A 12,630-nucleotide genomic window follows, 5' to 3' on the forward strand; every position below is an offset into this window, starting at 1 on the left:
TTCAACTGCTGTGTAAATTAGCTATTGTGTGTGGTTTTCATTCTTTTTTTCAGGTTCTGTATAGCACTAGCTTTGGTTCTTCAAGGTGTCAGAGCGCTGTACTCCAGGATGAATTACATGGTTACAAGCGTGAGCTGATGATAGAAATTGAATTGGCATGAAAGGACGAGCTATACAGTAATGGGTACAGAGCGTGATAACATTCATTAAATACAGAGGTTGAGTTAGGATGAAGAAAGTACAATGTGCGCAGTGCAATGGATGATTTACAAAATATTAGTGATAGCACAAAAGGGTAAGAGGTCCGAATCGTTACGACTGGTAAATTATAGGCGTTGAGAAGTACAGGACCCTTCAGTCCGCTCTAGATGGAATAGGATGATGATCCCATTTGATTTCCAGAGGAAGCTTGTTCTAGACCATAGGTCAGTGACCAGTAAGGACTGACACATTGTAGCATTCTTTTTGAAGGACGGAGTTTTAGGTCTTGGTAAAAGCTAGTTTTAATATAGATTTGAATATTAGAGATTTTGGCCCTGAGGAGGCGCTAAGTGTTTTGGATAATTAAATTAGTGCATTCAGGGCCTTGTGGACAGTGATTGCTGGTTAAGAGGGTAACATACCTGTATTGGCAATCATTTGAGATTTTTGCTGCCTGGTGAAATGTAGTTGAATCTTTTGGTGTCAGTCGTGAGCCTAGCTGCAGCACGTACAACAGCATTTACTGGAGCTGTCAGATTGGCTGGTAGTTAATTGGTTACTCTAGGCACTTTTCCTAACCCTGTGTTTGTGCACATACAACATACTTATATGGTTAGGAAAATGCATACCCTGTGGCTTTTACTAGTCAATTGCATCTGAAAACGAGTGTCAATTAGACCACAAATGTTTACATAATTTTGATAGGATAATCACACAATATCAGATCCAAGATTTGTAGTCTTGATTTGCATTGAATGCAAGTAGTTTCAGCTCTTGTTACATAATTGACACTCCTGGTAATCAACTGAAGATCAATATGTAGTATAACATACTGGTAGATTGCTCTTGGCTGTACAATGACAGTAACTCCAGGACGTCATTTAGAAGGTATTCTAGGATTTAGCATTCTGTTGAAATCCTATCAAGGAGACTCACTCTGTTAGGATTTATAATACTTGACCACTTGCAGGTTATGACAGCTGAATATCTTGTTAAGATTTGTTATTTTAAAGAACGTTCTGAGCTTGACATATGGATTGGAATCCAGGTGCTACTTTTGTGTGAGTTAATATGGCCGTGCCTAAAACAGGACTTTCTTTTATTTAGAGCTTGTATTTAAGTCATACTATTACTTTGGTAGTTTGGTAGTTTAATGGTTTCCAGCACATCAGTTTCCACATCCTCTAAGGTTCCTTCTTAACAAAGAATGGGAGTCCCTGCTTCAAAGTAAAATCCCCAATGGCCTCTTTTCTTCTTCACTCCTGGGTAATTCTTACTCTCCTTCTTGTTCGCCTGTTAAAGCTCAGCTGTCACCCAACCTCAGATGTGTATTCAGATACAGACAGAGGCACGGAATGGTTAAAGTAAGAAAATGCCAAGTGGCATTTCCAGACTTACAATTTACAATTCGACTTCACCATAAATTGTGATTTTAAGTTGTTAGTCCAGAGACACCAAACTCCATATTTCTATCTTTTCCCAATTGAAAGTTACTCTTAAAGGATGCTTCACGGTAACCCCAATGTTAACCTATGGGAGAGATAGGCCTTGCAGTAATGAAACATGAATTTAGCAATTTTTCACTACCAGGATGTGTTAATCATAAAAGTACATGTCCAACTTTTCAAATACACTGCACCCTGCCCTTTGGCTAAATAGGGCCTTCTTTATGGGTGACTTTTATGTAATTAAAAGGAAGGTTTGGGCCTGGCAAGTGCATGCACTTGACAGGTCGAAATGGCAGCTTACACCCAAAACTGCACACACAGGATCTGCAGTGGCAGACCTGAGACATGTTTGAAAGGATACTGTAGTGGGTGGCACAGTCAGTGCTGTAGGCCCATCAGTAGCATTTAATTTACAGGCACTGGGCACATGTAGTGCACTTTACTAGGACTTACCAGTAAATTGAATATGCCAATTGTGGATAAACCAATATTAACACATTTTAAATAGAGAGCTGTGAGTGAATGGCAGCCCTACATCATGTGATGCACATCCGATGCAAAGGTGGTGCAACTTGTGCAAGATGCATCAGCTCTAGGGAAAAGTTTATATATTTTGTAGGGGGAACTATGCCCTATGCAGGGCAAAACACATTAAATTGAATCTGGTATTTCATGACATTGTGTGTGGGTACTCAAGCAACCAATTTCAACTTCCCATATGACTTGTACATTTTTCAGTGACAAGTGTATGTGACTGTGAAAGGCTTTATATAGCCTGCTAACACATCTCCTCCCAGTTCCAATTGTATAGAGCTTGTACCTTTCCCATTGTACAAGGTTCTTCCTCTTGAAAATGCTCTGGTTCCCAGGGGTGCTCAGCTGGGGTATACTGTGAGGTTATAAGGAGTCATGTATTTAATGATTGCCAAAGCTATTGGCATGGCATATTTCTGTTACAAACACAATTAATGGCTGGGCTTAGGTCCCAAGAGAATTGAGCTCTGTATTTTTTTCCGGCACATAGGATAGTCAATTGTTCCAGTTTTCTAAAGTGAAAGGCCAAACAACCAACAGGACAACCTGGTAATATGGCTTCTAAGTAATAGTCAAAATTGGGTACTTCCAGCACTCCTTGATGCACCAGGAGGTATAATGTATCCAGGCCAACTCTGCAGCACCCATTTTACATCAACTGGAAGAGCATCTAAGTCCTGAAAAACATTTGGGAGAGGAAGAATGGAATGTTTGCAAAATAATATAGAAGCCATAGCAATATCACCATTTTAGATAAGGTGACATGCCACATAATTAAAAGTAGCATAAAAAATGCCAATGAGGCCCAAGGAAGCTCAATGATCTGAATGGTATATGTTGACGACTAAGTACCAAAAAGTGTTTTTCTTCCTTTAAAACAGGGCCCCTTCATAGGTCAGTGCTGAGCGAAGGTGTACCCAGACACAAAGGGATCAGGCACAACTTCTCCCAATGGATGAAAAGTCCTGAGGCTGCTCCAAAGGCTATCAGGCTCGGTGTGATTCCTTAGTTGTCTCTCCGAGAGCCTTAAAAAAAAAGAAGAAGAATATTATCTGCATGGGGTTGGATCATATGTTTCCCACTCAGGAATGGAAATTCCCATGCTTGTCCCTCATGTCTCATCCAGATGGCCAGTGGTACCATGGTTAGGATGAAACGAAGAGGACAGAGGGGACAATCCTGTATAGCTCCTTTGCCCACATTAGCAGGGGGAATAAACTTATCTGGAAGAGTCCTAGCTATGGAGTCTGTGTAGAGTAGTTGCACAAGATGTATAGTGCATGTCTGCCTAAACCCAAATGTGTGCAGTACCTCAAAGAGGTAGTACCAGGCCATTGTGTCAGGTGCTTCCTCCATGTCTATGATCAGAGCAGCGATGTTAGGACTGGTCAGTGGGGCTGCCTTAATGATTTTATACAGCCTTCTGATGTATTAGGATGTGCTTCTCTCTAGGGCAAGTCTGTTCTGGTTAAGATTGGACAACATGAGGGAGAACTCAATTCAGTCAATTAGCCAGGATTTAACTGTGGATTCTATAGTCAGTATTTGAAATAGCGATCGGCCCATAATAAGCCAGGTCCACTGGATATTGCCTCGGTTTTAGGATCAAAACCATAGAGAGGCCTCCCAACAAGATGGGGCAGTCTGCCCTGTGCTAGGCTCTTCTGAAATAGCTTGACCAATCTAGGCAATAGGGCTGATTTATATGTCTTGCAAAATTCGATTAGAAATCCATCTGTGCCCTGAATGTTCCAGGTTGCCGGGTCTCGTATGGCTGCTCTGACCTCCTGGGTCGTGATGAGGCCATAGATCTTCCCTGACCTCTGTGGGCACACTGGGAAGGCCAAGGCATTGACAAAAAAATAAAAAAACGCTCTTGGATGCCATAGGTCGATTAGCCTCTGCTCTATAGAATCCACATTAAAATTCAAAGAGGATCTGAGTGCTGTGAGTACATCAAGGTCCCACCCCCATCTCAGAGCTCTGTTATAGTTAAGTGTTTCATTTCAGTGTTCAGTATCCAGGCCAGGAAGCAACCAGAATTGTCACCTCCTGAGTGGGAATAGGCCATGAATGCAGCAGCGTCTAGGTTCATAAAACTTGGGTAAGGATTCTAGCACAGATTCACCCATCCATGAGACCACTGCCTGCTCTTAAAAAATAGCTTTTAAAATCTTCCTTTTTTAAACGCATCTCATTTTCCTCTAAGGAAAACAGGCTGCATTAAGAAAAAAAATCATTGATTTATTTGAAAGCAATCAAAGACATGTTGGTCTGTTGATCCTAGTAGGTCATCATCCCTGTGATGACTGCATATCATAGTTGGTCTCAGTTTGTGACCTATCATTAATATTCATGAGGTAGGCTGAATTGCGACCCACTCTGATTCAGTGTTTTATGAACGGACCTAGTAGTTCATAGGTCGGTCTGCAAGATACAATAGAAATCTCAAAACGTTTGTGCTCAGATTGCTACCACTTTTTAAAAATTGTATCTTAGTACAATTGCCTCATACTCTGTAGTTTGGGTCTTCATGACAATGTCAATAAGTCTGCCCACCTATCAACAGCAGGCCTGCGTGCCTACTCAGTTTGACCTCTGCAGAGAACCAACGGAGAATATTGAGCAGCCCAGCGCTGAACGGTTACATTTCTCTCCAAGCGTGTGAGGCAGGTGGGGTTTAGCAGTGGACCCCTTTACATGCACAGGCTCACAGCTATCTCACAGGGAGCCCCCCCCCCCAGCCACTTCACGTGTTGGGCCGCAGAGGACTGGATGTACCCACAGTGACCTTTGCATCAGGCCTCCAGCATTCAATCCTTGAGGGTCGTAAATGCTGAACTAATCAATAATGAATTTGCATTAATAAGTAATTAAGAATTCTACATGTTTTAGGTTAACATAGAGAAAATAAGTGTGGAAAATGTGCCCACCAAAGTGGCCACACATACATAAATGGCACTAATTGTTAAAATAATGTGGATACGTGAATAAAAATGTAATAGTAGACCATATTAACATATAATTGATATGTATTTGCTTAAACTTGTTATGCGTAGACTAATTGAGAATTTTAGGTCTACTCGACTTAAGACTCATGCTAAGTTTCATGGGATTAAATAAATGTTCGAAATTATTTTTCTGATGCATGGAGAAAAGTTTTGTTGTTCCTTTGTGTACACAGAGTTGGCCAAATAGTTTGTAATATTGCAATGTTTACTAGATGATATCTTAACTTTCTCATGAGAATTGTCCGCTGTAGTGCAGTGTAACTTTTAATGTTGCTTATGTTGCATTGATGCATGAGAAGCGAATGTTCTCAGGATCTAATAATGGACTTACTGACAAAAATATGAACTGCAACTAAAAGTTACCTACCGGAACTGATGACAGGAACAGGAGATGATGAGCCAATCAAAGACTGTCTAACTATATCACAGATTTGAGAATTAGTAATTATTGTTCCAATTGTGAACAGACGATATTCTGACCAATGACAACATGTGATAATAGTTTGTGCACTTCTGATATACCCCGACTACCTTTGGCAGGAACTCAGACTAGAACACAAAATTCAGAAGCAGACGCTGATACAGAAAGACCAGAGCCAACTTAAATGCCCTTTTTAGAGATGTTACTTGATGCACTTTGGATTTTGGTTTGGCTAACTTAGAGCCCATTGTGGTTGAACCAATCCCCTTCGTTTCCCCACTGTTAATGCTGACCAGACTGATGTCCAGCTGACTAAGAAGTCGCTGCTTGCTGGCCCATTAGGGAGAGGTATAATGAGATGTAATGCTATTTTCTGTTGCAGGTTTTGTCTTTCTTTTCTAGGTACCAATCGCTATAATTTTCGCTAAGAGCCATAGCTAAATATTTTTCCAAATTAACTTTTGTCTAATTTTTTCCTTTTTGCATGAAACCCAACATGCACATCGAATTAGAGGATTAGTTAGTATGTTCATGTACTATAATCAAATTAACCAAGGATTGATTTTGTTCAACTGTTAATGAGTAAATGTATGCTATATCATTAGTCCAGATATTGATGATAATAATTTGTGTAGCAGCAATTGAATGTTTGATGTTATGTGCTTTAGTGAAATTAAGACTCTTTCGTTGTTTTGGTCAACCAGTGTTGTTCATATATGTCTATCTGCTAATTTTGAGATTTCTTTACGTGAGTTTAGCATTGTTAATATAGGAAAATACGTTTTATAACTTTACTAAGAGGTGTGGTTATTCATGGCCACATAGGCCATGGTGCGTGAAGTTACTGTCTCAATCTCTTAATAAATGTGATATGATTTTGATGAGCTATTTGGTAATTCAGTGATGAATAAGGATTGTGTCCGTGGTAAATCACTCTTAACAGAGTCAAAAGGTCCATCAAACCTCTAACCAATTCCCTTATCAATAAACTATAAAAGGACAAATAAGGCCAGATGCGCTCACGGGAGGAGACGCTCTTGTGCTGTCCCTGTCTTCTGAAGTGCCCCTACACCAGTCCCACTATAAGTAAAGCTTGGTCCTGTTGCACCAAGCTTAATGTGAAAAAGCCCAGCTCACTTGCATTGGTCCCTCCAGCAAGGCTCTGCCACGTGGACCTGGAGTACAGGCCTCTCCACACTGGGCCGCTAAACCTGAGATCTTCTTCGCTCCAGCTGTGATTTTCTTCACTCATGGCTCGCTGACATATCCATAGTCCCCCCCCTACACCTCCCCCCCCCCCACACAGCCTCTCAGCACATTCTTAGTGGATAGGTTTGGATTTTCCACGAACTTCTGGAGTTAGAGAGCTCTGGGCATAGTGCCTGGTTAATATCCATCTGCCATAATGGCCTCTGAGGCCGCATCCCCTACAATATCGATTAAACAAACCAAGGGAAAAAAATAGCAGATTTGTCAACCGTAACTGGTCATAATAGGGCCTCTCTGATCTTTCCTAAAACCATTCCAGTTCCCTCGCTTCAAAATTCCTACCGCTTAAGCTTCAGACGAGCTTTGTTAGGATCAAAATTGGTCTTTGCACACATGTAAACCCAGAGCGTGTGAACCCTTTTTATATGTGTATGTATTTGCAGGTGAATTACATTTCTCCTTATGCCAACTATGGGAGAATTAGAGCTGAGTATAACCTGACTTGTGCCACTCCTTGGATACCGATGCTTTAGTGAGGGCTGTGCCACACCAGTACTCTTTGACTTAGTTGGTAGATGTCCTAGTAAACTTTTCATCGAATATATTTACCAATGGGACACAGGGTTGTGAATGCATTTAAAAAGTAGGCTTTATGGAGGAGGTGGTTTAGCCTGTGAAAACTCTGCCAGTAGAACATTGATTCAGCTAATATAATGTATGCTGTTGCTCGTTTTGGATATGTTTAACCTTTTTGTTTGATGTGTGACTCCCAAAATTGAAAACCTTTAATAATATAAGGACATGTAATTCATTCGCTTTAACCAGGTAAAATCTTTGAGTTATGACTTCCATTGATGAATGATCCATAGAAAGTGCATGTTGAGTCTTGGGGGTGGGCATGACTCAGGAAGGCGAAGCCTCGAGAGATATATATAAATATATATATATGCATATATATATATTTATATATATAATTATTTTTTTGTTGTGGTTCATGTCTGTATTCTTTTGGAGTCAGAAACAAACTGTACTTCAGTGTTTCATTTCTTGAAACAGTAGTAATTGGATCGCGATCTTAAATTCAAAATAAATGGCTTTCAGTGTAAAGGTTTCATACACCTCATCCATCATTGCTGGCTTTATTGCAGTGATGCTCGCTGGTTCCTGTGAAGCTCAGTCGAACTTGACCTCATTATGGGCTCTGTGGTTTTAGCCTGTCATTTGTGCCATCATATTGCCAGAACTCCTGTGTTGATTTGTCCTAGCTTTATGGATCACGTGACTCACCCCTGACCTGTCTTTTCCGTTTCAGAGAAGAAGAGGCTCCGGTGTATTTTGTGCCAATTGCCTGACCACAAAGACCTCGCTCTGGAGGAAAAATGCGAACGGTGGATATGTATGCAACGCGTGTGGCCTGTATCAGAAGCTTCACTCGGTAGGGAATTCTGTTTTACTGTATAGTTGTAGAAGAAACGTTTTCTGTGCAAGGCTAGGAGTGAGCATCTGTAGTTTGCTTGTACGGTGTGAATAGGAATACTTCCTGGATTGCAGTTGTTTTCCTAACGAACCTTTCGGTATGGTCTGTCTAGGGTCAGATGATCATTTTAGGTTTTCTGTATCCACGAAGAACGGCATTTGCGCTGTTTTCAAAGGAGGTCCTTTATTGTTTTGATGGACAACTCCATTGATAATTGATGTAATGGAATTTAGCAATTTAGGCAACAACGATTTTGCCGGAGGAATACATGGTACAGTTTTCAGTTGACACTCTTGTCTTGCATATGAACGTCGTGTTATAACTATGAAATGGCATGGAACCAAATGGCCACGAATACATTAAAGTGTATTAACAACAGTTATTGGCACTTGGTCTTTGATTTTACCCTTAAAGCTAAAGCTTTTAGAGTAGCCGAATGCCCAGTCCTGGGTGCAGAGCTTTGGTGCAGCATGTCTAGGGTATTCAGTAAGGGTTGCATTTTGGGCGATGTGTGTTGTATTTGACATCATAACCTGTTAAACCATTGGCTTGTTTTCATGTGTGTCGGTCAATGTCCCCCTGCTATGATTGTCTAACACAAGGCACAGCTTGCCCTGGGAATAATGCAGGTGAACTCAGTCAGCCCGTATCGTTGGCTTTCAGGGTGCCCATCACTGGCCGCCAGATGCAGGAATTCATGCCTCAGCTCTCAGAGGGTACTAAGCCCCAACTGTAGCAACTAGAGCCTTCTGCCTCTGTTGTGCTGAGGCTCCGCGCTGCAGACGTTCATGCGGGGAAGCAGGTGCCCTTTCTGCAGTCTCGGGGAAGCGAGGCGGAGTAGTCTAAGACTTACTCAGAGAAGGTACCGTGGTCCAGGGAGTAGAATTTAGCAACTCACCAAATTAATAAACCATTGTCTAGCCATTTTTTTTAATACAAAGCGAAGGTACTTTGTTATAAATACTATAAACACTTCAGATGCAATAACAAAATACCTAGAACGTGGCAGGTGGAAATTCCTATATTGACAGTACCTGAAGGGTTCACATGGCGAGTTGCCCCTTAAATCTACTCTGTACCTTAACTGCTGGAGTCACTGCCAATGAGCTGCACACAAGCAAGTCCTAATCCCTATCCCATAGAAACACACTAACCACCCGTACCTAATACAACATGAAGGGTGCATTAATAAAAACTATGGCCCCATAGCCTTTCCAAGGTGTGACTATACTAACCACCCGCCGAATATAAACTCATAAACATAATGCAATTCAAGATTGAAACAGTTACGAGACAATACTATCTTTCTCAAGTAAACAAATATTGTATACTTCAACTTTCAAAATGCACATATCAATACAGTTTTCGACTTTTGCTAGAGTCTTTGTGGTTGAGGAGCAACAACAGAACTCATCAACAAATGTTCATGCACCCCAAAGCCTCTAGATAAATTCCCAGCTCCAGGAGGCCTTCTGCTTTAGAGTAAAACTTTCCTAAGGGTCACTCTTTTTTTGGACAGAGTGAGAACATTTCAATAGCGAAATGGGTGGACTGTGGGGGGCCCAACTGCCCTCTACGCTGCCCCCGGAGAGTGTATTACTGAAGTGGTGCCCCTCCTCCTTCATGGGCACCACAGAAAACATGCAAGTGAGTGCCACAGTGCTCTATGGAGGGCCTCTTTAGCCAAGGGCTAAGTTGTTTTTTTTACTAACCCAGCAGTGCCTGTAAGTATTTCTCTTGTCCTGTCTTTGTTCTAAACAATCAAGGACCTACTGGCACATGTCTTGACTCTGCGTGTTCCCCTTCTTCTCGGTGGGACACCTGCATGCTCAGTCTAAGGGTGTGGACATGAGTCAAACCCCATGCAGCCACACTAGCTTTGGCCCACTAGGCACACCTTGACTCGTAGGCAGCAGAGCTGGATTTTGTTATCTTTTGTCTCTTTCTCTCACCTCTTTGGCTTTTCCCTGCACGGGTCCTGCATGACTAGGGGGCATTTAGTCAGCTGTTTCCCCCGGAGCATTGGACTTCTTGGTGAAAATTCCTATGAAACTGCAGGGGGCAAAATTGATTGTTTTAGGCACCGCAGACTTAGGAAATGCCACATTTGTGGCCCAAACAAACATAGCTATCTTGGGGTCCAATGGGCTTCCTTGAAAGAGGTTTGCAGTGTTTGACTTCTGTTGGTGCGCACCAGCTGCCAAGGGAGTTAAGTGGCGGCCTTCTTGCATTTAGTAATACTGTAGATTGTGTTTTAAACTGCACTCTCTCTGATGAGTGAGAGCTGAGGGGCTTGCCCCTTCAGCTCATCAGTAGTCTACCTTGCCCTGGGTCTCCTAATAGCAGCACTCAACGTCTGACTAGGCACACAACACACACCCTGCCTGTCTGCCTTCCAGGGTCAGAGTGGGGCAGAACAAATGGTCCTAGGCACCAAGATAAAAGTTGCCCCCAATAATGAATTGAAAATCTAAAAAAGCAGCCCATGTTTGAAAATTGGGGCAGTTTTGAATGTGTAAAGCCAAACTACATAAGTGTTTTTCAAGGTATGGAAGAATGCAGGGAACTGAGCTTGCTGCATACAATGTTTGTTTTAATATCCAGGGAAACGGCAGTAAAAACCAGTGTAGCTGAGCATAAAACAAGCCCATGAATAGCCAAAAAAACATTCACACATTGACCTATCAGACCAGCCCGCCAGGCACTGTCTGATTGCTCTGTAGGCCAATCCGACCCTGCTGCCCCTCCCCAGGTGTCACAGTCTGCTGGTCACTTGCTGGCCACCTGTGCCTTGCAGCATTCCGGGATACTTCTTCATAGGGCACAATTGGTTCACAGAAATTACAGGGCAACTCTCTCTTTCAGAATACCCAGAAATCCCCTCTCTACTGTGCCCCAGGGGAAATGGGAAGATCAGTGTCACTAGCTCTGGAGAGAAGCTCGAACAGAGTCCCAGTAAGTGCAAGCCTGGAGGGCATCCCTGTCTGGGGATCATCCGCAAGTGGCCCATCTTTATCTTCTTCTGTGGTTCCATTGTTGGTGAAGAGTTCTAGAAGGTGGACGTCTCTGCCCAATCCTCTCCCTACCCTAGACCGATACTTTCTAGAGGCAGCCCTCAGGTTGGTCCAGCCCACCGTACAACAAGCAGTATAAGTAAGCAAAGAGCCATATTTATTAAATACTGACTGCTGCTGCTCTCATTCTTTGTCTTAGTGAACAAACAAGGAGTCTGGCGCTGCACACAACCTCTGCAGTATGGTGCAGGGGTGTGTGCATGATGTCTAGCCTAGGATTTTTACTGGAAGCATAGCCTATCAGTACAAAATCATATGCCTAGACCCATTCTGAAACATCCCACGCATTAAAAATGTGACATACAGTGAAGACCAAATACAATATGTTAAAAGTGTAGAGAAATTAAAACATTTCTCTAAGTTAGTGCCTGCTTCAGGGAAACATTATTTTCTGACTCAAAGACCCAGTCTGCCAATCTTGGTAGATGAGGCATAGTGTCAAAGATTATAGGGGCTTGCCTTGATCTGCTAGAGTCACCCTTGTAACTCTCCATTGATGAAGAGTACCACAAAAACGTAATTACACAGAGGAAAGGGCACACATAGTCACATTGCATGACTTTGCAATAATACAAAGTATTGGTAAATCTTCCCCTGTGTATAAGGATCAGGGACTCGGCTACATTGCAATTACGATGTTTAGCCACAATTGTGCTTATCTGGGAAGACTGACCGCTAAGAGATTTCCTGCTGCCACTGTTGCAGGCCCATTTCATTGCATGAGATCAGTACTAAAATCTAAAGATTATGGCCAGTATTTGGCCCTCCTGTATCAAATCTAATAGTAAATGTGCATCAGAGCCTGATGATATTCACACTAGTTGTTTTATTCTACTTATTGGAGTCAAAAGAATAAAAGCTAGATGTATACATATGGAATGAACATGTCTAGGTAACCTGTTTTGTTATTTGGGTTGACACTTGAAACTTGTTGAGGATTCAGAAAAATCATACCATGAAGGGGTAGTCCACATGATCGAGGATTATGACTGCGTGGTGGACAGGGTAACATTGTCAGATGTTGCATGTTATGTTAAACATACAATGCTTAACTCAGGTTTTGGTCACCAAGGGTCAGATATAATAAACATTTTTGTCATCGCGAACAATCTGATTCAGAGTTCCAACTGCAAAAAAACGTTATTTCGAATGTTCAAAACCCCTTTTTGGGTTGGTCATATTTTACTGACTCCTACAATGGAATTGTAACTGGATACTGAATTGCAGTTTGGAAGGGGTGTGTTGTGACCTTTCC

General features: G+C 42.0%; 1 protein-coding gene across 4 annotated transcripts in view; it reads left to right on the forward strand.

Annotated features, from left to right (window-relative positions):
* The window catches only part of TRPS1 (transcriptional repressor GATA binding 1), a 497,434-nt gene that overhangs the window by 468,826 nt on the left and 15,978 nt on the right, over nucleotides 1-12,630 (forward strand). For all 4 annotated transcript variants that reach the window (XM_069220642.1, XM_069220644.1, XM_069220641.1 and 1 more), the window contains exon 5: nucleotides 8,137-8,259. In XM_069220642.1, coding sequence (XP_069076743.1) covers nucleotides 8,137-8,259 — 123 coding nt within the window. The remainder of the gene's footprint in view (nucleotides 1-8,136; nucleotides 8,260-12,630) is intronic.

This window comes from Pleurodeles waltl, chromosome 2_2 (genome assembly GCF_031143425.1).
Source record: "Pleurodeles waltl isolate 20211129_DDA chromosome 2_2, aPleWal1.hap1.20221129, whole genome shotgun sequence".
Classification (NCBI taxonomy): domain Eukaryota; kingdom Metazoa; phylum Chordata; class Amphibia; order Caudata; family Salamandridae; genus Pleurodeles; species Pleurodeles waltl.